Source organism: Panthera pardus, unplaced genomic scaffold (genome assembly GCF_024362965.1).
Source record: "Panthera pardus isolate Hobbes unplaced genomic scaffold, ASM2436296v1 HiC_scaffold_6, whole genome shotgun sequence".
NCBI lineage: Eukaryota > Metazoa > Chordata > Mammalia > Carnivora > Felidae > Panthera > Panthera pardus.
The window spans coordinates 34,262,120-34,289,137 of record NW_026526991.1 but is presented as its reverse complement, the minus strand read 5'-3'; the positions used below and the strand labels follow the sequence as shown (position 1 = coordinate 34,289,137).

Sequence of the window (27,018 nt, the reverse complement as noted above, 5' to 3'; positions counted from 1 at the left end):
CAAAATTACTTCCTTTTACTTTGTCCCAAATATTCTGAATACTAGCAAAGGCTTAATCCCTATAATTTAATTTATCAAGGAGTAGCTTCTGCTCTCCCAGGTTTTATTGTTTGTATAGGGTTAAAATCCTACATGGCTCAATAAATATTTATAGATTTACTGGATATATGACATTATTTTCTTTCATCTAATGGGTGACTTCAAAAATACAAAGGGATACAGAAGAAAAATAAATAACAGAGGATAAACTATGATAAATAACAGGTGGTGTGAAATGTGTTTTTAAAATTTATTTTTATTTTAATTAAGAACATTTTTTTTTCCAGCCTTATATCATGGCAGCAAAAAGATTAGATTTTTGTGTTTTCCTTTTGCCAGGGACTCTTATGCTGAAGAATTACTCCTCTAAGATCAGAAAAATAAAACAAAGGTATAAAAATATTACACAGATGTTGCAAACATTAAACAAACACTTAGGGATGCCTGACAGTATTTCTGGTGCAATATTCTTTTAAAAATGTGTTTCAGTGAAAACCTTTTACAGGAGATTTTGCACTGCCAACATCTCTTATTCAGGTTCCTGGAGAAATGAAATGTGGGTAGCAGTGACTAAATAAACTAGCAGCTACTGTTTCCCAAACAAGTTTGGACAGATTATTTTTACGATGCGATGGCCAGATGAAATCAAAACCATTGAGTATAGTCAAAGTGAGACAATCTAAGAGGGCAACTGAGTTTTATCTGATAGCATACTGATTAACCTGACTTAATAAAGTTCAATGGCCTTTGGTGGCCACCTACATTGTCAAGTGCAGAGTGAGGCTTTGGAGTTGCAAAGAGGACTCAGTGACAGATGGTGACTACACTTACCCTGGTGAGCAATGAGTAATGTACAGAATTGTGGAATCACTATATTGTACACCTGAAACTAATATAACACTGTATGTTAACTATACTGGAATTAAAATAAATAAAAATGAAAACATTAAAAAAATAAAATATAAAACATTCCCAAAAGAATCTCTCTCAAAGAAGTGAAGGCACGTGCATTTACAGGTTGCTTTAGAGAAAATGGTTATTCTGTTTCTTTTTGCACTGCCTTGTAAAAAGTTCATAGGTCTCTGAAATATGAAATGTACTGAACAGATGGATGAAAAGACAAATGACTGAATTAGTAAATGACAGTGAGCCTTCCATAGGATTGAGAGCGATGCAGGATCTTCAGTTAATTTATCTTTTCTTGATTTCCTCAAGGTCAAGGTAGTCTTTTTGCTATAAAGAACAACAATGATATGGTAATGCCTTTCATTTGTATAGCACTTTTTATTTGTCAAAGGATTTTTTCTCCTGTTCTCACAATATCACTTTTAGGAAAATAGAACAGGTAGGCTATTTTTATACCCTTCAGAGAATTGTGCATGTAAGCCTGAACAAAATTTAAGGAAAAAGAAGAAAATGAGTAGCAAGTTGAGTATGGGAATCCAGTGATCATTTAGGACATTTATGCTACAGTTAAAAATTGTGATTTTAATATTTTATTACTGCCACTAAAGTATACCCAAATCTCTAAAATTTTATTATCCACTTGCAAGCATTAATCAGAAGACAGAAATAAATGGTTAATTCAGTACAGAGGTCAGTGACATGAAGATTTTCAATCTTTTTTTTTAAATTTCCCACAAATCAGTATCGTTTTCTTAAAATTTGCAAATGCAAGGTAGATATTATAATTGTTTACTTAATTAGTATTTTCTAAGCATCATATATGTATCTTTTCTATATAGGAAACTCAAAACATATAGTGATACTTCACATTTTGAATTCAGTGTATATAATGACATCCTTGAATTCAGAAAATAACTCAAGGTAAAGTTCTGAACTGCAGAATTTGATATTTTGAAAAACAAAATGAGAATTTCATGGAGTGATTTCTTATAATATTCCATAATTCTATGTTACATATAACCAATGACTTGAATAAGTTCTAAACTTAATTAATGTAATTCAATTTTTTTTTTTGGAGTAAAAGAACACAATGTGGTTATTTTGAGAATTAGCTGGTTTCTTCTGGGTAAATTAAAGTCCAGAGATCACATTTTTGCATATACTCTATTCTTGATGTGTCTGAAGAAAGAAACAGTTAATGTGATTTGCAAAACCTAGAAGAAAAGAAAATGATATCAAAATAATAAATAAGAGTAATTCGCAAAGTTAAAACTTACAATACAATCCCCTACATGCATGTTTTATAGGGAAAGGATCAAAGAGTGGCCAAGTTTTGAAGTAAGGTACATATGGTTGCCAATAAGAAGTCTGCAAAGTGAGTCTTCTAGAGTAACCCAGGTGTCACCAAGTTCATTTATGAAGGGACTAACGAATAGACTTCAGTTTTAATTACATGAGCTATCATTGGGCTAGGTGTCATGATAAACTGTGATCTGGTTTTGTTCATCATCTGTGTCATCAGTCCTACAAAACTGCTTCATTTTGGTGTAGAATCATTAAAGGTGGTGTGCAAAGAGTAGATGATAAAATGGACCACAGGTACTATCTCCCATTCAGTCTTGTCTTAAACACCCAAGCATGAACACAATGGGGAATAAACATTTTGAAAGAACATCATTAATGCATATAAAAATGTTTTAATCACCATTCTGAGACTATAGTTGTTACCAGTTGAAGAAAATTTATGGAACCTCGGGTCAATGCCTTTTTGGATCAGCATAAAATTAAACGCGGTATCCTATTCTGAACAAACCATGCATTATATATTCATTGCAGTGTTTTAGTCTACACTGTGATAATACATTCATTCTTCACAGTTTTTTTAAATTCATAGCCTTCACCTGCTTTCATCAGTCTGCACTGAGACTGGAGAATGAAGTTCTGCTTCTGAGTCTCAAATCTGTAGTTGGCACCCTACAGGTCAGCAGGTCATGGAATGTGTCTGTTTTGCTTCCCATTGAATCTCTGACCATTAATACAGTACCTGACACACAGTAGATGTTCTCCTTCCTCCAAATTTATTGACTGACTGACTGAATGAATGAATGAATGAGTATATGAGTAACTAGTACATTTACTAATGTCAAACATTGGTCTAGATTTCCAGAGTCTGCCAACTTGAAGACTGCCCAATGTGGGCATTCTCTCTCTCTCTCTCTCTCTCTCTCTCTTTCTCTCTCTCTCTCTCTCTCTCTCTCTATATATATATATATATATATCACAAAGCAATGAAGTCACTACCTTCCAGGATGACCATTTATTAACAGGTCATCCAACCTGGCTGATTTAAGGGTATCACCCCCCTAGTTGGGACCCATACCTCTCTCGGATGTGAATAGTCTCAAGGTCCTGACTCCTTTTGTATAATTTGTCTGATTAGGACTCCAGCTGGTTTTTCTGCAGTTTGTTATGTATGTTTTATACTCAACTATTTTTTATCTTTAAACATATGAACAAAAGCTTACCTCTGAAGCCAAAAGTCCGAAGTTAATTCCAGTTAATGTTAAAGCATTAGCGTTATACCATGTGTTGATTTTATTTTCACAACCCTAATGAAAGAAAAGTTATTTAGACTGACTTGGGAGAGGAAAATGGTCTTATATAGAATTCTATGACAAAGAAGAAGAAACATAATACAGTAATTCACAAACTCTAAAAAGTCATTGTCTAAGTGGAGACTAGACTTTTTAGTCCAGAGAACTTCCTCTCATAGCAGAACATCTCTGTTACTACTTTTTAAGTTGCTAAGATGTTGTGATGTAATTGAAATCAGAAATTTATTAAGTTTAGAAAGGGCTCTAATTTTCTGCACACTACTGTAATTCAGCAAGGTATGTACTATGACCGAAAATGATTATTTCCCAAATAGGAGAAGCTTAAAAAAACCATAATGCTCTATTTATCTGTGAATGAATTATGTAAATAAAAAATGTGTCTTACAATTAGAATAACATCAGTGTGTGAACTATATAAAATATTAGAAGTTCTTGGGATGGAAATCTTGTTGATCAGTATCCCATACCTGTAAGTAACAGATGAAACCCTGTTCTTGCTTCTACTACATTTATCTGAACACTTGTTCACTGCTGGGGTCCCCTCACTTCAGTTTTTGCCAATGCTCATACCTTCTTACTTTTGGTATTGTAGCTCCCTTACCAATCCTATATGCCAGAGATTGGCCAAAAGTGCCTCCCCTTTCTGCAGGGATTCAGTAAGGAGGGTTGGGGAGAAAGGTTGATGGTATCTCAAATTCTAGGAGCACTTAAATAACATACTCTCAGAAAGTTAAAAATAATAATTATTCATTAATTGTGAGTTCAGTTTCATAAAGTAGCTTAAGAACTTAATCACTGTAAATAACAGTGTTTGTATATAAAACTTTTGTTCAGCATTCTAAATTGACTTGCAAAAACAAAACAAAAAAAGGCACTGTAAACACTTGGAAAGCCTTATCTTTACCTCTAGGTAAGTTGCATTCAGTGGCTTATCACAAAACCACTTTCTTAATGTAGAATTTGTGCAAGAACATGGCACCTGTTCTGAATTTTCTTTATTTTTATTCTTTATCCAGTCTGTGTAATTGTACTGGCCACAACACTGCAACTAGAAAAGAAATCTATAAATTTTACTATAAAATATTCAAAAGGCAGTTAATTGTGATTCCCATGTACGTTAAATGTTTTTTCTGAAAAAGCTATTAATTCATTCTGCATTGAAATGCAGTGAATTACAAATATAAGTATAGTTTTGTTTGTTTAATCCATTACTTTGTTACTGCTTTTGTTGATGCTAACCAGAACTAAAGATCTTTACAATAGGGGCGCCTGGATGGCGCAGTGGGTTAAGCGTCCGACTTCAGCCAGGTCACGATCTCGCGGTCCGTGAGTTCGAGCCCCGCGTCAGGCTCTGGGCTGATGGCTCGGAGCCTGGAGCCTGTTTCCGATTCTGTGTCTCCCTCTCTCTCTGCCCCTCCCCCGTTCATGCTCTGTCTCTCTCTGTCCCAAAAATAAATAAAAAAAACAAAAAAAACAAAAAAAAAAAACGTTGAAAAAAAAAGATCTTTACAATATAAGTGGGCTATGTTTGGATGAAATTGTTAGATCTGAATTTAACATAAAGGAACCCAGGATGGAAGGTGTACCTGATTTACTGAAGCTACAAACTATGTTTGGGACTGAATACAGAAAAGGAAATCACTGTAGGCATATCTTTCTCTCCACCATAGCAGTAGCTATATTTTTTCTCCAGAATATGCTGCCATTTTTATTTAATTATACATAAAGAGATTCAGTGTTATTTTTACTTTCTTAGGACTAATATGTTAACTTGCAATTTTGTATTGTGTGAAAATTTTCCACAGAGAGTCAAAAAAGATGAAAAGGCAAATAGCCATAGAAATGATAACACATTGGAAAGATCTCATTTCCAATCCCATCAAGTTGAAGAGGGAAGATGTGAAAGAATCAACATATATATTTGTCACCTAGAATGTAAGACAGAGTTGAAGTGAATACTTCATTGTTTTCTAAACTTGTTGTTGAATGTTATAACATCAGTACTGCCTATGTCACAATATGTACCAACCATCATGGAAATGTTGAATGACTGAAATAATGCTTTAGAGTGTGAGTACTGAAAATGAGTTCAGTCAAATCTACATATCTTGTTTCAATTATACTCAGGACTAGGAACTGTAAGCTTGATTCTCATTAATAATAGCAATGTCACACATAGAACTTTTTTCTTGTTTATCAGTTTATGACCATAGGAAGGTTTGGTTCTCTGCCATCAGTCCTAATGCAATCTAGAGAGGCAATACATGTACACATCATATGCATCAGGGGAAAAACAGTACGACTAAAAGCATTTATAGTTATATTTCAACTCTCCTAAAATGCCTTTCTGTTATTACATATACTAAAAATAATAGCTATTTCTTTTTTTAAATTTTTTTATGTTTATTCATTTTTGAAAGACAGAGACACAATACAAGCAGGGAAGGGGTGGAGAGAGAGGTGGGGGGGTGGGTGTGGTGCACAGAATCTGAGGCAGGCTCCAGGCTCTAAGCTGTCAGCACAGAGCCCAACAGAGCGGGGCTCGAACTCACGAACCGTGAGATGATGACCTGAGCCACCCAGGCGCTCCAATGATACTTATTTCTATGTGAGGCACCTACTATAGTAGTTAGAGTACAAAATCTAGTGCTACATTGTCTGGAATTGAATCATGTTTCTGCAACCCAATTAGCTCTATGACCCTGGGTAAGTTACTCAATTTCATAGTCCTTCATCTATAAAACGAGGATAATAGGTCTTACTTCATTGGGTTCAGAGGAGTAAATAAGTTAATACATATAAAGCACTTACAAAAAGTAAATACAAAAATTGTTTTCTTTATCAAGCATTTACTAAGTTCCAGCTGGTGATCTATTCCTGTAAACCATCTGGGCAACCATACCCATTCCTGTACCCTGCCTAGAAATATTTGATGTGCAAAATAAGAATCCTAATAACATTAGCTAGCAAGTATTAATTGCTCACTATTTTCCAGATCCAAGGCTTTCTGTACATTCTATATATTATTTCATTGATTCCTGCCAACCAGAGGTAAGGGTTATTCTGTCCATTTTAAGAATATGGAATCTGAAATTAATAAGGATACTTGTCCAGGGTCAAAAAGCTAATATGTAGCAAACCTGACATTCAGGCTTAAATGGTAACTACCATGTTTCTCTGCTGCTGGCAAGAACTGTGCTCAGACTTCTGTCCCACAGGTGCAGCAGGGAAGATTACCCCACCAACACTTTTATAGGTGAGACCAGGTTAAAATGCACATCAGTTAACCAAGAATCGAAGATCTAATTTACAAAAGGAGGATAAAACTCAAGATTTGTAACTGGGAACAGTGCTATTCCTCTCATTCCTCTGTCCCATCTCCCACCCTTCCCCGTCTCCCTTACCCTATAGTGATCATGTTTGACATCTAATTTTTAGTTTTATGCTAATTTTCTCTTACTGTTTTCTGCAAAGCATTCAGAAAAGTCCACTTGGGTATATCTTCAGGCATATCTTTAGATCCATACTCAGCAATGATTAAGTCAACTTTATCATGCCATACTTGGTGAATCTGTTGAAAATTGCATCAAAGTCAAAATCTGAAATCCTATGGGATTTGTCTTTCTCTGATTTCGCTTAGCATAGTACTCTCTAGTTCCATCCATGTCATTGCAAATAGCAATATTTCATTCTTTTCGATGTCTGAGAAATATTCTATTGTATATATAATCACTAATTTGTACACCTGAAACTAATATTACACTGTATTTTAACTAACTGGACTTTAAATGAAAACTTGGAAAGGAAAAAAAGTCCAAATCTGAAGGAAACTTTCCTTATGGTTCCTAACAAAAGAGTATTCTAGTCATTTTGCTGTTCTCTGATTATTCCTGTGTTTTCTGTTTCTTTAACTACTTTTAGCAATCTCAGTGAGTGCTGAGGCATTTGGTCTTTTGCATTGTGACCTACAAGAGGAATATATGAGACTTATTTTATGACTGAAGAGAAAGTTATGTGCTATTCTCCTGAATGTCTAAGGATTCTGCTTTTCTTCTTGTACTCTCAGGAAAAATTGTGAAAAACTCTGAAATGGGCCGAAAAAGATTACTGAGTATCTTTTCAATGAAAATTAGGCTTTCTTTAGCATAACTTCAGGGTCTTCTTATTTCATGAGGGTCTGTATCTTTCTCAGTTTTTAACTTATTTAACAACTTTGTAAGTTGTAGGAAACTACTAACAACTGATTCTTTATCAGAGAAAAGCAGATGAATTTTTCCTGGTGGGGGGCAAATGGTATCTCCTTTACCAACTGTGTTTTGTATATGTTAAGAGATAGCCTTTATAAGTGTCTTCTCTTTGGACTCTCCTTTGAACTGGTTTTTATTTCTTACTGATTCCCACATTAATCAAGATGTTAAATAAAATCACTTATCTGTGCTTGCTGTATATTTATACAAGAATTATGATTTTTAATTTAAAAAATTAAATTATGTTTTCACAATGCTATAACAAAAACAATCAGATTTGAAAGAATGGGGTGAACGCGCTATTTCAAAACCTAGATATTGCAGAGGTAAATTTTAATAGTAATCTACTTAAATATTTAAAAGTTCAGGTGACTTTCATAACTAAGGTAAAACGTAGAAAGAACAGATACTATTCCGTTTTATGAACAAGGAGATAGATAGAGAATTTAGTTATTTGCTCTGTTTACATGAATAAGGATGTGGAGATGAGACTTTTAAATATGGTTCATTTGAATTCTAGTTTAGTGATTTCTCATTGTATCTTTTAATAATGCTATCTTTTAATAATGAAAACTAATTAACTTGTGGGAATACTACAACCATTAAACCATGTGTACAAGTTAACTCTAATGTACTCACTTATATATCTATGCTTTAATGCATTTAAGAAGATTAGAATAATGTAGTGTTATTTAGATCTGTAAGTTATTTAATTTATTCTCTAAGTTAATTTTTATTTATTTTCATTTTTTAAATGTGCTTTTTTTAAAAAAAAAAGTGTATTTATTTTAAGAGAGAGCATACGTGTACATGAATCAGGAAGGGGTAGAGAGAGAGGGAGAGAGAATCCCAAGCAGGCCCCATGCTGCCAGCATGGAGCCCTACCCGGGCCTTGAACCCACAGTGAGATCAAGACCTGAGCCAAAACCAAGAGTTGGATGCTTAACCAACTGAGCCACACAGGCCCCCTAATTTTTATTTAGACTAGAAAATATTTTTCCATTTTATATTGTTGTAGGAAGGGGCAGGCTTATGTCCTTATTTACCCTCTGAAGCATTATTTGGGAGATCCAGAGAGCAGATAAATCACATCTTAGTACACCAGAGTATCATATCTAATCTCCATGACTTCTGTATAAAGAAAATCCCCTCACACATATTTATTTTGACAAGGATCCTTTGTAGCCCTAGTGCACCTCGAACACTGTTGGGTGCTGTAAGTGGCATAAAAGACTTAGAAGCCCCTAGGAGCTTATCTAGTGTGAATGTAGAAGGAAAATTGATGTAAACAGAGCTGTTACCTCTAGATTCAGTTAATAAGTGTTTGAGTCCAGACTCTGTCATTTGGCCATGATGCATTTTAGCAAATATTTCTCCTCTCAAAGCCTCAGTTTCCTGTTCTAGAAAGTAGGACTAACAATGCCTCTCTAGGGGTTGTTGTGAGAATCAAAAATCTAATGCCTATAAAGTGCTTATCACAGTTGCTGGCACATGGTAATTATTCTCAGGTGATCATTTTTATTCTTACATTAAGTAGAGATGAATATGTGAATAATACTTAAGAGAGCATGGACAACACTGATAAACTAAATTTAGGTGTTAAGGATCCTGAGGTGTTATATTCAAGTTCTATCACCAGATCCAAAAGTTACAGGCCGATTGGTTGGGATGTAGTGCTTTGCCACCATTACAGCTTTACAGAACTCACATACTGTGCACACACATATACACACACACACACACACACACGCACACACGAGAAGACATTTTAGCTCTAAATGTCAGGCCATTAACAACAAGTCCTGGGTGGCTAGATATCCAGGATAGATGCCAAGCACAGGAGAGCAAATGAAGTTGGAGGGTGATGGTGTTCTACAGGAATGAGGTTTGGTCATTACTTAGGACTCTACATATAGAGAGATTTTTGAAGGCTAGGAAGTGTAGGAATTGATCAGGGGTTCCTTTGAAATTAATTAAGGCAAGAAAGGGAGTTCTTTTTTAAAATATTTAAAAAAATTTAAAGTTTTTTTTAATTCATTTTTGAGAGAGACAGAGTGTGAATGGGGGGGGGGGAGGGAGAGAGAGAGAGAGAGAGAGAGAGAGAGAGAGAGAGAGAGAATCCAAAGCAGGCTCCAGGCTCAGAGCTGTCAACACAGAGCCTGATGTGGGGTTTGGACCCACGAGTTAGGAGATCATGACCTGAGCCGAAGTCGGACACTTAACCAATTGAGCCACCCAGGTGCCCCAGAAAGGGAGCTTTAAGTAGCTACTCAGTGACAGAAACTTTTGAAGTTGTCAGTTAGTGGTGACTCTCTAAGGGAGTTGGGTATTAACCATGCTGTACAGATTAAGACATAGGCTTAGGACTGCTAAGTAGCTTGTGGACTTCTAGTTATCTGCAGATCTGTATGACTTCAAGTCCATGCTCTTTCCTACAGGAAAATCTCCCATAATACAGAGACAGAGCATGACTGCACTGAAACACTGACATTTCTTTTTCTTTTTTTGAATTTTTAAGTTTATTTATTTATTTTAAGGAGACAGAAAGTGGGGGAGGGGCAGAGAGAGAGAGGGAAAGAGAGAGAATCCCAAGCAGGCTCCGAACTGTCAGTACAGAGCCCCATGTGGGGCTCCAACTCACGAACCATGAAATCATGACCTGAGACAAAGTTGGATGCCTAGCCAACTGAGCCACCCAGGCACCCTGAAACAATTAAATTTCTTTAAAAATAGAGGGTAACCATTGACCTTAGTAGGTAATTTTTGTTACCCAAAGGTTTTTTTTTCAGGCAGTTTACTATATGGTTTTTTTTTTAAACTTAATTTGATAAATATAAATCTCGTGATTGATTATATCACTCATGACCATACCTGTACCAAATATTTGAATTATGCATTTCATTTCATTTAAATAAATTTCAAATTCATACAAGTCTAAAGGTATTTCTTGACAAAAATAGAATATAGTAAGTCTATATAGAAAAATAGAATTGGGTTAATCATGGGAGCCAGGGTTGGCCAGGAGACAAATTTTGGATTCCCTACACCCACTATCACCCCCTCTTCCCCCATGTTCTTTGTTATTTACAACACTGTCAATATTCTGCTGAGTTAAAGACAAATTTCCTTATAGTCCACCTTTTTGATATGACCTTATATAGAATTCTGTAATATGTCCATTGAATCTTTTTACCCACAAAGACATTTACCTTTCGCTCTTAATATAGGCTCATAGGTCTTAATAATTTAAGATGTCTGATTTTCTTTAGGTTTCAAATAAAAAGATGATCTTTCCATACCTCTTTTTTCTTTGTGAAGATGAATCCTGAAAGTACAACTTGAACACCAAAGGCCCACATTAACAGTGCTGCATACTAAAACAAAAGAGACATAGAGATGGTAACTGTGCTTTTACTAGGTACTTTAGATGTTACAATGATGGGGAAATGCACATTATATGAAATATCCTGTTTTAAAATACACACAGGTATTGCTGGTTTCCAGCCCTCATATACATGAGTGATGTTATTCAAACAAAAAGGCAAAGAAAAAAATCATGGGACATTTGGATTAGAATAAGACAGAAGTGATAGTATTCAGTGGGCACCCTAACAGACCACTTGGTCTAATGAAATTGTTGATGATCTTCCTTCATTTGGATCTAAAACTGTCCTAGAGGGGAACTCACTTAGCTGGATCTCCACTTAACGCACCATGACACTCACACTAGAAAAACCACTGCATTGTGACCTGTTAGGCGAATCCAAAATGGACAAGGTAACAACAACAACAGAAAATAACAAAAGTATCTGCTACAATAAGATTAAATTTGTATGTACATTTAAATTATTCCTTTGAAAACTGAAAATACTTCTCTTCAAGGCCAAATGAAATTATTTGCACATTTATTTAACTATATTTTTTAAACTTATGGCCACTGCAATCTTCCTCATCATAGCAGCCATAGTAGTACATATTATCTAGAATTTATAATGATCTAAAAAAATTAGCAGTCTGAATATTTTACTAACTAAAATATAAGAATGACTCACTGTTAGTATTCTTAATTTCACATATTTTAAACATTAATACTTTAAAATAGTTAAAATTTGTTTGATATAAGTTACAAATCTTATTTTTAGAGACAAATGTTTCAGAGACAAAAATACGGTCTTTAGATCTGTTTGGAAGTTTAGATTTCTAATACTTCTACATACATCATCTCACTTAATCTTCACTAAAAGGAGATTTGTAGAGACAGGAAAATTGTAAAACAATACTTCATTATAAAATATTGTAAGACAATATTTTAATGTAAAACAATAAAAAAATTACTGGGCTTCTTTTTAATGGAAAGCTGGTTGTGGTCCAGTGGACCTTCCCAGTTTTCTGATCCTATGGACATATGCAATGTTACCTTTGACTAAACTATTATTCAACTCTGTATGGGGTAAACTTACAGAATTCTGGTAGTAATACAAAAGTTCCTCTTCTTCAATATTACTTTGGCTATTCGGGATCTTTTGTGGTTCCATACAAATTTTAGGATTGCTTGTTCTAGCTTCGAGAAGAATGCTGGTGTAATTTTTATTGGGATTGCATTGAATGTTAGATTGCTTTGGGTAGTATTGACATTTTAACAATATTTATTCTTCCAATCCATGAGCATGGAATATTTTTCCATTTCTTCATATCTTCTTCAATTTCCTTCATAAGCTTTCTACTGTTTTCAGCATACAGATTTTTACATCTTTGGTTAGGTTTATTCCTAGGTATTTTATGATTCTTGGTGCAATTGTGAATGGAATCAGTTTCTTTATTTGTCTTTCTGTTGCTTTATTATTAGTGTATAAGAATGCAACTGCTTTCTGTACATTAATTTTGTATCCTGTGACTTTGCTGAATTCATGTATCAGTTCTAGCAGACTTTGGGTGGAGTCTATCGGGTTTTCCATGTATAATATCATGTCATCTGCAAAAAATGAAAGCTTAACTTCATCTTTGCCAATTTTGATGCCTTTGATTTCCTTTTCTTGTCTGATTGCTGATGCTAGAACTTCCAATACTATGTTAAACAACAGCAATGAGAGTGGACACCCCTATCGTATTCCTGATCTCAGGGGGAAAGTTCTCAGTTTTACCCCATTGAGGATGATATTAGCTGTGGGCTTTTCATAAATGGCTTTTATGATGTTTAAGTATGTTCCTTCTATCCCAACTTTCTCGAGGGTTTTTATTAAGAAAGGATGCTGAACTTTGTCAAATGCTTTTTCTGCATAGATTGACAGGATCACATGGTTCTTACCTTTCATTTGTTAATGTTATGTATCACATTGATTGATTTGCGAATATTGAACCAGGCCTCCAGCCCAGGAATGAATCCCCTTGATCATGTTGAGTAATTCTTTTTATATGCTGTTGAATTTGACTTGCTACTATCTTGCTGAGAATTTTTGCATCCATATTCATCAGGGATATTGGCCTGTAGTTCTCTTTTTTTGCTGGGTGTCTGTCTGGCTTGGGAATCAAAGTAATGCTGGCTTCATAGAATGCATCTGGAAGTTTTCCTCCCCTTTCTATTTTTTCGAACAGCTTGAGAAGGATAGGTATTATCTCTGCTTTAAATGCCTGGTAGAATTCCCCTGGGAAGCCATCTGGTCCTGGACTCTTATTTGTTGGGAGATTTTTGATAACCGATTCAATTTCTTCACTGTTTATGAGTCTGTTCAAATTTTCTATTTCTTCCTGTTTGAGTTTTGGAAGTGTGTGGGTGCTTAGGAATTTGTCCATTTCTTCCAGGTTGTCCAGTTTGTTGGCATATAATTTTTCATAGTATTCCCTGATAATTGCTTGTATTTCTGAGGGATTGGTTGCAATAATTCAATTTTAATTCATGATTTTATCTATTTGTGTCATCTCCCTTTTCTTTTTGAGAAGCCTAGCTGGAGGTTTATCAATTTATCAATTTTGTTTAATTTTTCAAAAACACCAACTCTTGGTTTCATTGATCTGCTCTACAATTTTTTTTTTTTTAGAATCTATATTGTTTATTTCTGCTCTCATCTTTAAACAAGCAATCCTAAAATTTGTATGGAACTGCAAAAGACCCCAAATAGCCAAAGTAATATTGAAGAAGAAGACCAAAGCAGGAAGCATCACAATCCCAGACTTTAGCCTCTACTACAAAGCGTTAATCATCAAGACAGCATGGTATTGGCACAAAAACAGACACATAGACCAATGGAATAGAATAGAAACCCCAGAACTAGACCCACAAACATACGGCCAACTAATCTTTGACAAAGCAGGAAAGAATATCCAATGGAAAAAAGACAGTCTCTTTAACAAATGGTGCTGGGAGAACTGGACAGCAACATGCAGAAGAATGAAACTAGACCACTTTCTTACACCATTCACAAAAACAAACTGAAAATGGATGAAGGACCTGAGTGTGAGACAGGAAACCATCAAAACCCTAGAGGAGAAAGCAGGAAAAAACCTCTTTGACCTCAGCTGCAGCAATTTCTTACTTGACACATCTCCAAAGGCAAGGGAATTAAAAGCAAAAATGAACTATTGGGACCTCATCTAGATAAAAACTTCTGTGCTGTAAAGGAAACAATCGACAACACTAAAAGGCAACCATTGGAATGGGAAAAGATATTTGCAAATGACATATCGGACAAAGGGCTAGTATCCAAAATCTATAAAGAACTCACCAAACTCCACACCCGAAAAACAAATAATCCAGTGAAGAAATGGGCAGAAGACATGAATAGACACTTCTCTAAAGAAGACATCCAGATGGCCAACAGGCACATGAAAAGATGCTCAATGTCACTCCTCATCAGGAAAAAAAAATCAAAACCACACTGAGATACCACCTCATGCCAGTCAGAGTGGCCAAAATGAACAAATCAGGAGACTGTAGATGCTGGAGAGGATGTGGAGAAATAGGAACCCTCTTGTATTGTTGGTGGGAATACAAACTGGTGCAGCTGCTCTGGAAAACAGTGTGGAGGTTCCTCAAAAGATTAAAAATAGATCTACCCTATGACCCAGCAATAGCACAGCTAGGAATTTACCCAAGGGATACAGGAGTGCTGATGCATAGGGGCACTTGTACCCCAATGTTTATAGCAGCACTTTCAACAATAGCCACATTATGGAAAGAGCCTAAATGTCCATCAACTGATGAATGGATAAAGAAGTTGTGGTTTATATACACAATGGAATACTACTTGCCAATGAGAAAGAATGAAATATGGCCTTTTGTAGCAACATGGATGGAACTGGAGAGTGTTATGCTAAGTGAAATAAGTCATACAGAGAAAGACAGATACCATATGTTTTCACTCTTATGTGGATCCTGAGAAACTTTACAGAAACCCATGGGGGAGGGGAAGGGGGAAAAAAAAGTTAGAGAGGGAGGGAGGCAAACCATGAGAGACTCTTAAAAACTGAGAATAAACTGAGGGTTGATGGGGGGTGGGAGGCAGGGGAAGGTGGGTGATGTGCATTGAGGAGGGCACCTGTTGGGATGAGCACTGGGTGTTGTATGGAAACCAATCTGACAATAAATTTCATATTAAAAAAAGTTCCTTGTCCATAGCAATGCAATTCCTATTAATGGAAATACAAACAAATACAGTCTATAGAGAATATAAATCTCCAAAATCTTATTCTCATTCAACTAGTTGTTACTTCTTACTGGTTCCCTTAATGATTAATTATTTAAATAAAGTCTCGGACACATGTTTGTGCACATATATATGAGTCATGATTTTTACCTTTGAAAATTCTCTTCTAGTAGTAGTTAGATATTTATAGTAATAAGAAAAATTCAGTGTTTTTTATTTGTTTTAGCACTTAGAGAGTACAGTGAGAGACTGCCCAAGAACTTCTAAAAGAGGGAAGTAAAACTGCCCCTAAGCCTTAAATTGTGAAACAATATTTATTCAATTGGAGTAAAGGTACGCAAAATCGCCATTAAGCCAAAGAAAGTGCTTAGGCGTATAAAATTTGCCCATAAGTTGACTGCATGAATTAACATGGTAATGTATCCATCAGTAAAGTATTGGTAAATTCAGAGAATAGTAAACGTGACATGATTTCAAAAAGTAGTAGTGCCCTTCATTGGAGCCTCCAGACAAGAGTGTGGTGTCTTGGCTTCAGGACCTACTTTGTCCATTCCTTATGATGGGGTCTATCAGGCTTTCTCAGTTATAGGCCATTAATATCACAATCCCATAAGGCTGAAACTTATAAGATGTTTGTTTCCCTCCTTCTAGATTCCCCCCTTCTTTTGTTTTGTCAAACAAATACAATATTCAACTGCAGCCATTGTGTCTCTTACCAGGAAGAATGCAGAAATACTTAGCTTTTATGTAGCACTGAAAGGCTGGGTGGTCACTCTGGACACTGGTTATCAATCTACACTGGCTACCACGAAAACTCTCACTTTCCCAGCTCACGTGATCCTTCGGGGTCTGCCCATTCTGCTGTTTGAATGGCCTAAGGTGGCAAAGGCAGATCTGCTCTTGTTTGGCAAGAGAGCTCCTGTGAATTAAAACTGATTTGATTTAAAGAAAATGGCAAAAGCCGTATTTCATCTGAGCCTGTGAATCGTGATCTTTAGCTGCCACATGTGTGGTAAATGGCTCATGTTCAGGTCTATATTCCTAATTATAATTTATATTTCCACATATATGGCTAGGGGGAGATAGTGTGCCAGCCAGATGCCAGAGTCTGGCCCTCTCAGCAGTTATATTTCCCTTTGTTAAATAATAAATTGCAATCTCAGTTATAAGTTAGCTTTCCACATGGCAGTCCCACAGGGAGATGTGCTAACTGAAGGACATGGTTTCTTTCGTCTTGCTAAGCTACATTGCTCATTGACTTTAATCGTTTATTTGGATTTTAGTCTTCAGATTGTTATGTTTGGTTAATTGTAGTTCACCCCAGGAGATGGATTCCTATTGACTTTGTTTGGAAAATTAACATCTAAGGGTGCAAGGGCAGAGGTCCATATCCATGGAAAACTCACCAAGAACATTCTATCTAGAAAAGTTTCTTGAGAGGAGGTGCTTAATTTACCTTATTCCCTGGGAAACACTATACTGAGGTGTCATGGTGATGTAAATGATTATTGCTCATTTCGTGACTTGGACACTGTAAATCGAAGATACAGATTAATTCAGGCTGTTAAAATGAAATACATACCAGGATTAGGAGCCATCTGATTTCATTGTGAATTCCCAAATAACCCAAGAGACAAAGAAGAACAATAGCAGATCCAGTTCCAGTCAAAATTTGAAAAATATATACTATCAGATGATTATTTTTATCTGTGGAAACCACAAAATAAATGATTATCAAGTGGTATTAAAATCCTACTTAACAATATATGCAGTAACCCAAGATTTCTGTAAGCAGTTGTCGCCAACCAGTAGGATTCTCTCTCTCTCTCTCTCTCTTTTTTTTTACTTCATTCTGGAACCTCTTATTTAGTCTTGGCGACTTTTCTTCCATTAATGACATGATGAAAAAATTCTTCAATCTCAAAAGATCTCTTTCCTTTTATCTTATTGATCTTCACTGTCTTCTATGAAAGAAATTTTTTTTCCCCTAAGGTGAAACTCTTTTATGTTTAATGTATATCCAAACACTTATGAACTTATTTGAGTATCTAATATGTGTGGGTCAATTTTCTTATAAGAAACTGAGTTTATTGGTAAATATGACTGCATTGAAATTGTATTTTATTCTCTCTCCACCTAGACTGAGCTCTCTGTGCTAGAGACTATATATATTTATACAGTCAACAGACTAACTGTTAAATGCTTAGTGTTATGACACAGACTGTGGAACACTGAGTGCTTACCAAATATTTGTTAAAAAAAAAAAAAAGGAAGAAGAAATAAATTAAATATGCCCTAGGTTTTATGGGAGAACAGTGGAGGCAGTGGTGTGCTGGAGCCAGTTTGTTCTGGCTCATAAACGCCAACTGTTAGATTTTCACAAAATTTGTAAGCCAACTTAGCTCACGGTGACACTGTGAAATCAGCCATCGTGACATTACGTATTTAAACCACAGAAATCAGTAAATACCATAAATCAAGACTTTGTCTCCCAGAACTGGTTGTTAAATATTTACCAGCACACCCCTGGGTACATGAGCATCTGATCCAGGAAGGGGAGGAGGTTGGAGAGTAAAGGTAGGCAAGATTGCTGGAGAAGGAACACTGAGCATGGGCTTTAAGTGATAACTGAATATATCTAGATTGGAATGATAGAAGCACAGTATGTGTAGGAAATTCAGCTTTGCTGGCACTTAGGGTTTGAAGCAGGTGAAATTGGGCAGGTTTTCAGGGGCCAAATTATGCACACTTTGTATGCTCTAACCCAGCCTTTCTCACTGAAATTAAACTCCATGAGGACAAAGTATTTACCTTTCTTGTACACTACAGTATCCTCAGCTTACAGGATCATGCCTAACATGTAGAAGACACTCTGTAAATACTTGTCATATGAATGAATAAGTGCAGTGGGGAGCCAGAGAAAAGCTTTTAATGTTGTATGGATGGATTTTCATCTTAAATTATTTCACGGGCCTCTGGAAGATGGTTAAGGAAAGAGATCAGAACACAAGGCTATTGGATGCTATTACTATGGCAGAGGGAAGATGGGAACCTCATGTAGCATGGTGTTATTACAAATGGAGAGGTGAAGGCAGAATAGTGTTTAAAAAAGGGTAAGTTAATTTAAAGTTGCAGATAAAAGGGAGGGGAGGACCCAACCAGTTTCTTGCCACAAACTGGTTATTTTCAGTTCCATGTCTTGAAACCTTAACTAAGATTTCACTAAATGCATACTTTCAAATATGTAATTTTTAAGAGAACTATCTCTCAATTCCATAATGGAGGGAAAGAAAAAAGGAAATGACTTTTGCTCCACTGTAACTACTGTGTTACCAAATTAGATGCTGTATGGGAAGTGCTTAGCCCAGTGTCTGGCACAGAGTCAACATAAATAAGTGGAAGCTATTATTGCCTCTCTTCTGGGGAAGGAAAGAAAAAGACAGAAAGGTTGTCGTAAGATCTCCACACACCCCTTTACTCTGAGCAAACCACTAATGCACTCAGACATCATGAATACTTTTCCATAAGCAAAGTATGCAAATGGAAGAGAATAAAGTTACTAGGCACTTAGGTGTAGCTGAAGTTTAAATTGTTCAATACTTTCTAGCACTTTATTACCTATTAAACATTTTTACTCAGCTTTCATTTTCCTAAAAACATATTTTATCTTACTTGAAATCCACTAAGAAAGACGTTGGCCTGCTTTTTGTCATATTTTTAAGGATTAACAGTACTGTTTAATAAAACTCACTGACGTAATGGATATAATCTAACTCTGAACTTGTCTCATAAGGTAGCCATACCCAACAGCCACATCTGGCTATTGAGCACTTGAAACTGTGGCTTCCTTGCCTCCCACCAAAGATATGTATATAAAAATAATCTTTAGCCTATTAAACTTCAGTCCATAGTGACCACAGCATACCACAAAATGGCAAAATAAAGATTTTTTTTATCAAGTTACCTGCATTTAATTATTTTATTCATTTTGGATAATATTATATTTTATTTGTAACCATGTGATGGTGAGAGCAGATGGTAATTGAGTTTTAAAAGAAATTATTTAACCTGGGCACTATCAAATATGTGGATCTCCATTATCTTTTCATCCAGAGTTTATTAGAACAATCCAGTCTTCCATTTCTCTCATAGCTCTTGTCCAGCCAAAGTTCCTAGTTCTCTCTCACCAGATTTATTCTCCTTTATGGTCTTGGTTTTAAGTCCTATTAGTTAGAGATGTTTCTAAAACCAATTGGCAAAGAGCTTCATAGGGAAAAAAATTGAACAATACTCAATGAAGTTTAGAGAAATACTGCCACCTGCTGAATAAATCATGTATGCAATTATTTAAAATGGAATGCGTGAGTTCACAAAGAGAGCAAAAGAAAAATAGATACATACCCAAAGCTGTGAAAAAAATATTTCTATCTAATAAAAGCCATGCACCAAATCCCAATAGTAAAAGTCCAAGAACCTACAGAAAAGACAGTTGATTATATTTTTGGGATTGCCAATAAAAATGCATTACATTTTCTTTACTAAATAATTATAAAGAGTCTTACCAAGAAAGCTCCATTAATGAGATTAAGAAAGTATTTAAAAATTAATATTTTGTTTTTTCTTAACATTCTTTTTCCCTCCAGATATTGGTGTTTCTGAAAAGATAACCACAACTTTTACTATTAAGTCACCACAGTACAACTTTAAATAGTTCTGCCTATTCACATCATTTATTTACACATTTTTCTTCTTATACCAGTTGTCAATGTAACATTCCCCTCCGCCCTCCAGAATATAGGGACATGCTGAAGACATCTTGAAACGAGGCCTGTCTTTTCCATCTGCACCAGGGAGTTGAGAACAAGAATTTGTATAACAAATTGGCATTTGTATAACATGCCAATAGGCACCTTACTAAACTTCTTGCAGTTTTCAGAAAGTAATATATTTTATTTTGTTCTTATTTTAACACACCTTCCTTGCTGGGAAGCTTTCCTTCACCTCTGCTTCTCCCTCCTTTTTTTCCAGAATAATGTCAATTCCTCAGTGAGGTCTCTGTGAGACCTCTGAGTAGGTCTTGTGTACCAGTATACTCCCAGAGTTTAGCACATAGTAGCTACTCAATAGATATCTGCTGAATGAATAAATGAGTAGATGAATTAGATTATTTTATTAGTGCATAATTTAGTTTAGTGTACAATGGAAGGAATAAAACCAACTTACAGCTGTGTTAATTAAAAGTTACTTATTTAAGGGTGCCTGGCTGGCTCAGTCAGTAGAGCATGTGACTCTTGATCTCTGGGTGGCTCAGTGGGTTGGGCGTCTGACTCTTGGTTTCAGCTCTGGTTGTGATCTCACAGTTTTTGAGATCAAGCTTTACATTGGGCTCTTTGCTGGCAGTGTGGATCCTGCTTGGGATTCTCTCTCCCTTTCTTTCTGCCTCTCTCAAAATAAATAAATAAACTTAAAAAAATCTCTAAAAATTATTTAATTTAGTTTCCTAAAACTTTTATGGGAAAGTCAACTCCTAGACCATTGGTTTTGGTGCTTTATTAGATATGACTGCTTTAAATTTTCTTGGGCATGTTTCTGGGTCTTCTCTTTTCCTTCACTGTTTCAATTCTACCTAGTACCATAGTTTACAGCGTTTTAGCACATGCAGTGTATAATTAAGATGATGAAAGCAGATTTAATAAGACTAATTTGAAGCTACTTGTCTCTATTTGCTAAGATCTATTTGTTGAATTGAAGGATGCCCTGAAAAGTGGAGGACTAAGAGATGTCTAGGTTAGAGTCTACACACTTCCCCTCCCTACTCTCACTTGAGGTCACATTCCTCCCTAAAACTCCACAGTTCTTCTTCCCAGCTGAAGGAGTCTCTCCAGGTTTTGTCTTCTATCATCTTCTTTGAAGTCTCCTACTGCCATTTAGTTTCTCCAGTTTCTGTCCTCCAGTCTTATTTTTAGGTTCCTTCAGTGTCTGGCCTGTTTGGATAGAAGAATCAGTTGGAAAGACTAACTGGTTTTTATTTCAGTTTCTCACTAAGATGCTGTAGATATATGATTGTGGCTTCACTTCTATTTACTTCAGCCTATGAGAATATTGGGATGCTCTCCTACAGCCTAAACAAGTTCTCAGGGCTAAAGTCCTGGTCCTCTGTGAATGAGAAAGAGAAAGTAGACTAGTGAACAAGAACACTGAAGTAACTCTGGTGTGAAGTATTGAGAGACAAAGATTTGGCCATTGATTTGGTAATAATTAGTATGTTAGAATCAGGGCTAAAATGCTTTATCAAAAGATCCAAATACAAAAATAAACTGAAGCTTATTTCTCTTTCAGTCCAAGGTGGGTAACTTGTTCTTTTCTAGGAAATCATCTTAGGGACTTGGGGCTTGCTCCAGCCTATTCCATATCTGGCTTTCAGATTTGTTCACAGGGTCACGCTTTATAGCCAGCAGAAAGGAAATGGGGGCGGGGGTGCGCCTGGGTGACTCAGTCAGTTAAGCGTCTGTTTCAGCTTAGGTCATGACCTTACAGTTCACAGGTTCGAGCCCCATGTCAGGCTCTCTGCTGTCTGCACAGAACCTGCTTTGGATTCTCTGTCTCATTCTCTCTCTCTCTGCCCCTCTCTGCTCATGCTGTCTCTCAAAAAGAAATAAATAAGTAAACTTAAAAAAGAAAAGAAAAGAAAGGAGGATGAGCAAACTCGGCAAGCATCTTTTAATCAAGTGGGATGAAAGTTGCACACTTCTCTTCTGTACATATTCCGCTGGCACATACTTAGGTCTCAATGGAGGTGGAGTCAACTATGTGCCCAAGATGAAGGAAAGAATTGAATTAGGGTGAAAAGAGCCAAACAAAATACCAAGCAGTTAGGGAAGGGCATTGTAAGAGATCATTATAGGGAGAAATGGAGGGCTTGGATACAGTTTCAAGGTGCGTTACCATGAAAAAGAAAGAATCAGAGATAATCAGAATGATTCCTGTAGGATGGGTACATAAAAGAATAGTGATAATCATTGGCAATAGAGAAATTGGGGGAAATTATAAATTTCATTTTTACTAAATGAGTTTGAATTAGAAGAAGATATCTCCTAATATATCTTGTGGTTAACCACTGGAAATGGAGTGCAAGTAAATAGATATCATAGGCAATGTGGGAATTATTCACAGGGAGCTGATGTCATGGTAATGAATGAAAGAGAGTGGGATTGACTACAGATAAAAGTGAGCAGAGATTTGATAATAAACAATGACATCATTAGGAATTTCAATTTTTTAATGCAGACTTCTACAAAATGAGAACATAATGAAAGTATGATCTCATGGAAATCAATAGAGGAAACATTTTCTAAAATAATGTTGCATGACATAGAGGTAAAAAGGGTAAGAATGCAATATTCTCAAAGTCAGCTAACTTGGTAAGAAGGCTGCTCATGGTACCTTCAAAACAGCAGTGTTTTAGTCTGTTTGGGTTGCTCTAACAGAATACCACAGACTGGGTGGCTTATACACAAAAGAAATTTATATCTCACAGTCTTGGAGGTTGGAAGTCTGAGATCAGGGTGCCAGCGTGCATGGGTGGAAGCCTTCTTCCAGGTTTCAAACTTCCTCTTGTATCTTCCTGTGGGGAAAGGGGCTAAGGACTCTGTGGGATCTCTTTTATAAGAGCACTAATTCCACACATGATGGATCAACCCATGACCTAATCACCCCTTAAAAGTCCCATTTTCGAAAAAGTACCCTAAAAGTACCATCACATTGTGTATAAAGATTGCAACATGTGAAGTGTGGGGAAATACAAACTTTCAGATCACAGCAAGCAGTTCACGTTAAAGAGTTAGAAGACAACAAATAGGGTGTCTAAGCAACAAGTCAAGGAAGCCTGTAGCCATATTTGCACAGAATGAGAACAGGGGATGGTCATATGCTGATCTTTCCAGTCACAAGCCCCACATACTGGAAACAACATCAATGAAAATAAAGACGTGCTAACACAAAGATACACAAGTTCTTATTTAAATATTTGTAGTGTGGAAGAACTTTGTATTATTATCATTATTTTACTATAGACAGAGAATTTGTTTTTAACTTAATCAAATAAGGTCCTGGTGTGGCATTTCTTTTGTTCATTTCCTGATTAGTTAATTAATGGTCCAATAGCTGAGATATTTATTAGTAGTATAAAAGCTACAGGGAAAGACAATTTACAATGATTTACCTATTCATAGGTGTCATTTTTCACTAGTTAAGTAATAGTCTAATTACTTTTTATTATCATTTTTAAGTTGCTTCTGAGTGCCAGGAGATAGAGGCAAAAAAATGAATAAACAACCTGTCAGGGAGTCAAATATCAAAACCTGGGGCCAACTCTTAATTCTGTGTTTGAGGTGTGGGGACAGGGAATAAGCACAACTGGGAAGTTTCAGAGAGAAGATAAATTTGAGACAATCCTTGAAGGATGCTTAAGAAGGTCCCAGTCAGACAAAAATGCGGTAGACAAAGGAAGATTTCAAGACAGATGGAACACTGTGTTCACAAGCTTTACAATGAAGGGTGTGGGGGCATGGGTCGAATGGCAAGAGATGAACAATAAGGCTAGAGAAGTAGATTCAGTAAAGATTGTGAAAGATCAGGTACGCTTTGCTAAGAAATGACTTTTATTTTTCTGCAGGTATTGGAAACCATATTTCCATCATCAGCGTGGAAGTCAAATTAGAAAAGAAACCTAAGACAGCGAGATACTTTATGAAGCTGATGTACTAGTTCACAACAAATGAATGTAGTCTAAAGTACAAGATAGTTGTGGCGATGGAGAACAGTACCAGGATGTGAGAGAAACAACAGGAGGTAGAATTGCCAGCAGTGGGATGTTAGAAAAAGCCCAAAACAACACTTGAAACCAGGTCTATAGAGCTTAAGTACTTGGGCTAGCAACATTATGCCTTGTTTTACAATATGTCATTTATATGGGTTGCCTTGACCATCAAAGTTTATCCCCAGGATTGTCAATGACCAAAGAGACTCAGGAAGGTAAAATAACCTTCGTGAGTTCACCTAGTTAATATTTGGCAGAGCTGAGAGTCAAACCCATAGATATAAACCACTTTCTTGCTACTCTTTCCAGGCCCCCATGTCATCATCTGCAAATGTAGATTATAGGAACATCAAAGGGATGTTGTGAAAACAAGATATGATGTGTTAAACAAGATTATGTTTGTAAAGCACTTAGTCTAGTACTGGGCTAAATGTTATTATGGTACAGTGATCTTTTCTTTGAAAAAATATATTAGAGAGAAAGAGAGAGTGTGAACAGGGGAGAGGGGGAGAGAGAGAGAGAGAGAGAGAGAGAGAGAGAGAGAGAGAGAATCTCAAGTGGGTTTCATGCTCAGCATTGAGCCCAAGGCAGGGCTCCATCCTATGACCCTGGGATTATGACAGGAGCCAAATTCAAGAGGCGGATGCTCAACCTTGAGCCACCCAGGTGCCCCTAGAATAGTAATCTGATACAAGGGAGATGCACATGAGGTTGGGAAATGGGATGGGAACTGTAGGAAAGTGATGAACTCAAGTAGGTAGTCATGTCAGCTGCAGAGAGAGAGCACCAAAAGGGTTAGAGGAGGAACTCGAGAGTCCGCAATAGTCTTTAAATGGAAAAAGAGAAGCAGAGGTCGAAGAATCCAACACTACAGGTCACATATTAAAACTATTATTACTCAATAGTCATCCTCAAGAAAATAAAACAAACATCTGGTATGCAGCTATTTGAGTACTATAATGATACTCTGGGATATTTAAATTTTATCACTGCTGAACAAAAACTAAGACAACTGTTGAACAATGTTTTTAAACTAAAGTAATCTCACTACTCAACTAACATTTCCAAAGAAATCTTTCCTTGTTAGATATCAGAAGAACAAACAGTTCTCTTTCATCCTTTTATTTCCTCAATGAATATTATGTGCTCTCTAAGGGAAATATATTGTGTTAGGTCAATTGGCTATAGATGCAATCATTCAGATACTTTTCAAAACAACAGCAGAATTTAATGAAAAGAAAGTTATGTATTAAAAAGGAAAAAAATGCAGGTGAAAATGTTATAGACAAACTAACCTGCTCAATTTTAGACTATGCTTTCTAGGAAGATTGCAATGAAATAAATCTATGTTAAATGCTGCATAGTTAAGCAATAGTTTCTTAAAAAATTTTTTTTTAACGTTTTATTTATTTTTGAGACAGGGAGAGACAGAGCATGAACAGGGGAGGGTCAGAGAGAGGGAGACACAGAATCTGAAGGAGGCTCCAGGCTCTGAACTGTCAGCACAGAGCCCGACGCGGGGCTGGAACTCACAGACCGCGAGATCATGACCTGAGCCGAAGTCGGTGGCTTAACTGACTGACCCAGGCGCCCCGTTAAGCAATAGTTTCAAGTTAAATTGACTTATAATCTATAACTATTTGGGGTGCTTGGCTGGCTCAGTTGGTTAAGCAGCCGACTTCAGCTCAGGTCATGATCTCGCAGTTTGTGGGTTCCAGCCCCAGGTCGGGCTCTGTGCTGACAGCTCGGAGCTCAGAACCCAGAGCTCAGAGCTCAGAGCCTGAAGCCTGCTTCTGATTCTCTGTCTCCTTCTCTCTGCACTTCCCCTGCTCTCTTTCTCTCTCTCTCTCTCTCAAAACAAAACAAAACACACAAAACATAATATGTAACTATTTGAGATAATTGTTGTATTTTATTTCTTAATTCGTGATATTAATTAATGACAGCTAAGTAATGACTAATTGATAGGGTTGTCAGTTTTCTTCCAAGGTAAAAAATAACATAAGAATATAATAGGTGTAGTAACACGCACCATGGATGAATTTATCCTCAGAGGAACTCTAAGTATTTTTCTTTTTTGCTAATCAGTTTGTTTGTCAGGGTAAGATTTAAGAAAAAAGCAATTTAGACATTACATTCAAATAAGTTGACTACTAAGTTAGCTATTTAAAATTAGCTCTGGAAATTAATTGATTACTAATGGATTTGATATTTTTTAAGAAAAGCGTGAATAGTTTCATAATTACAAATAAAACCAATCTTAAGATTTTTACATGTGAATTTCAATATGATTCGATAGCCTGAGTGTTTTCAATGAAAAATTTGAATAGTCTGCAAATTTGCAACAAAACTAAACTAAAAACAAAAGAAAAAATGGCACTTGAGCATGGATTTTGATAATAAAAAATATCCTAACTTTTAACTAGATTTGAAACCAGAGGTAGTTTATTTTTCAAAATCATTACCGTTCTTGAGTGAGGCACTGTGTTTTTTAATATCAAAAATCTACTTACTTCTCATTGTATATTATTCATTCTTGTGTTGATGCAATGTTAGTTGTTACCAGGAAATAGTCTATTTTCTTTCAAAGGCTCAGTGAAATGTTTGCGTTTAGTTTATCGTATGTCAGATATCTTTTACAATTATGCTTAGACACTTCCTCTTGGAATTTAATACTTTGCAAACTTAAAAAAAATAAAATCAGAAATACCTGTTATTAACTAAAATAAAGTTCACGTTTTGTACACTATGTA

The 27,018-nt window shown here is 36.0% G+C and overlaps 1 protein-coding gene across 3 annotated transcripts; it reads right to left on the bottom strand.

Annotated features, from left to right (window-relative positions):
- TSPAN19 (tetraspanin 19) lies at positions 1-26,953 on the bottom strand. Of its 3 annotated transcripts, XM_019434729.2 has the most exons (10): positions 20,671-21,553; positions 20,422-20,578; positions 20,010-20,102; positions 19,849-19,921; positions 17,030-17,154; positions 11,107-11,181; positions 7,021-7,131; positions 4,465-4,608; positions 3,471-3,554; positions 1-2,159 (listed from the first exon to the last, which is right to left on the bottom strand). In XM_019434729.2, the coding sequence occupies exons 3-10, from the start codon at positions 20,073-20,075 to the stop codon at positions 2,091-2,093; spliced, it is 747 nt and encodes a 248-aa protein (XP_019290274.2). In that variant the 5' UTR covers positions 20,076-20,102; positions 20,422-20,578; positions 20,671-21,553; the 3' UTR covers positions 1-2,090. The 3 variants fall into 3 exon arrangements, with proteins under 3 accessions (XP_019290274.2, XP_019290275.2, XP_053751365.1); XM_019434730.2 differs by lacking the exons at positions 20,422-20,578; positions 20,671-21,553 and adding an exon at positions 26,779-26,953; XM_053895390.1 differs by lacking the exon at positions 4,465-4,608 and having other exon boundaries at positions 20,671-21,557.
- Positions 26,954-27,018: the final 65 nt, after the last annotated feature.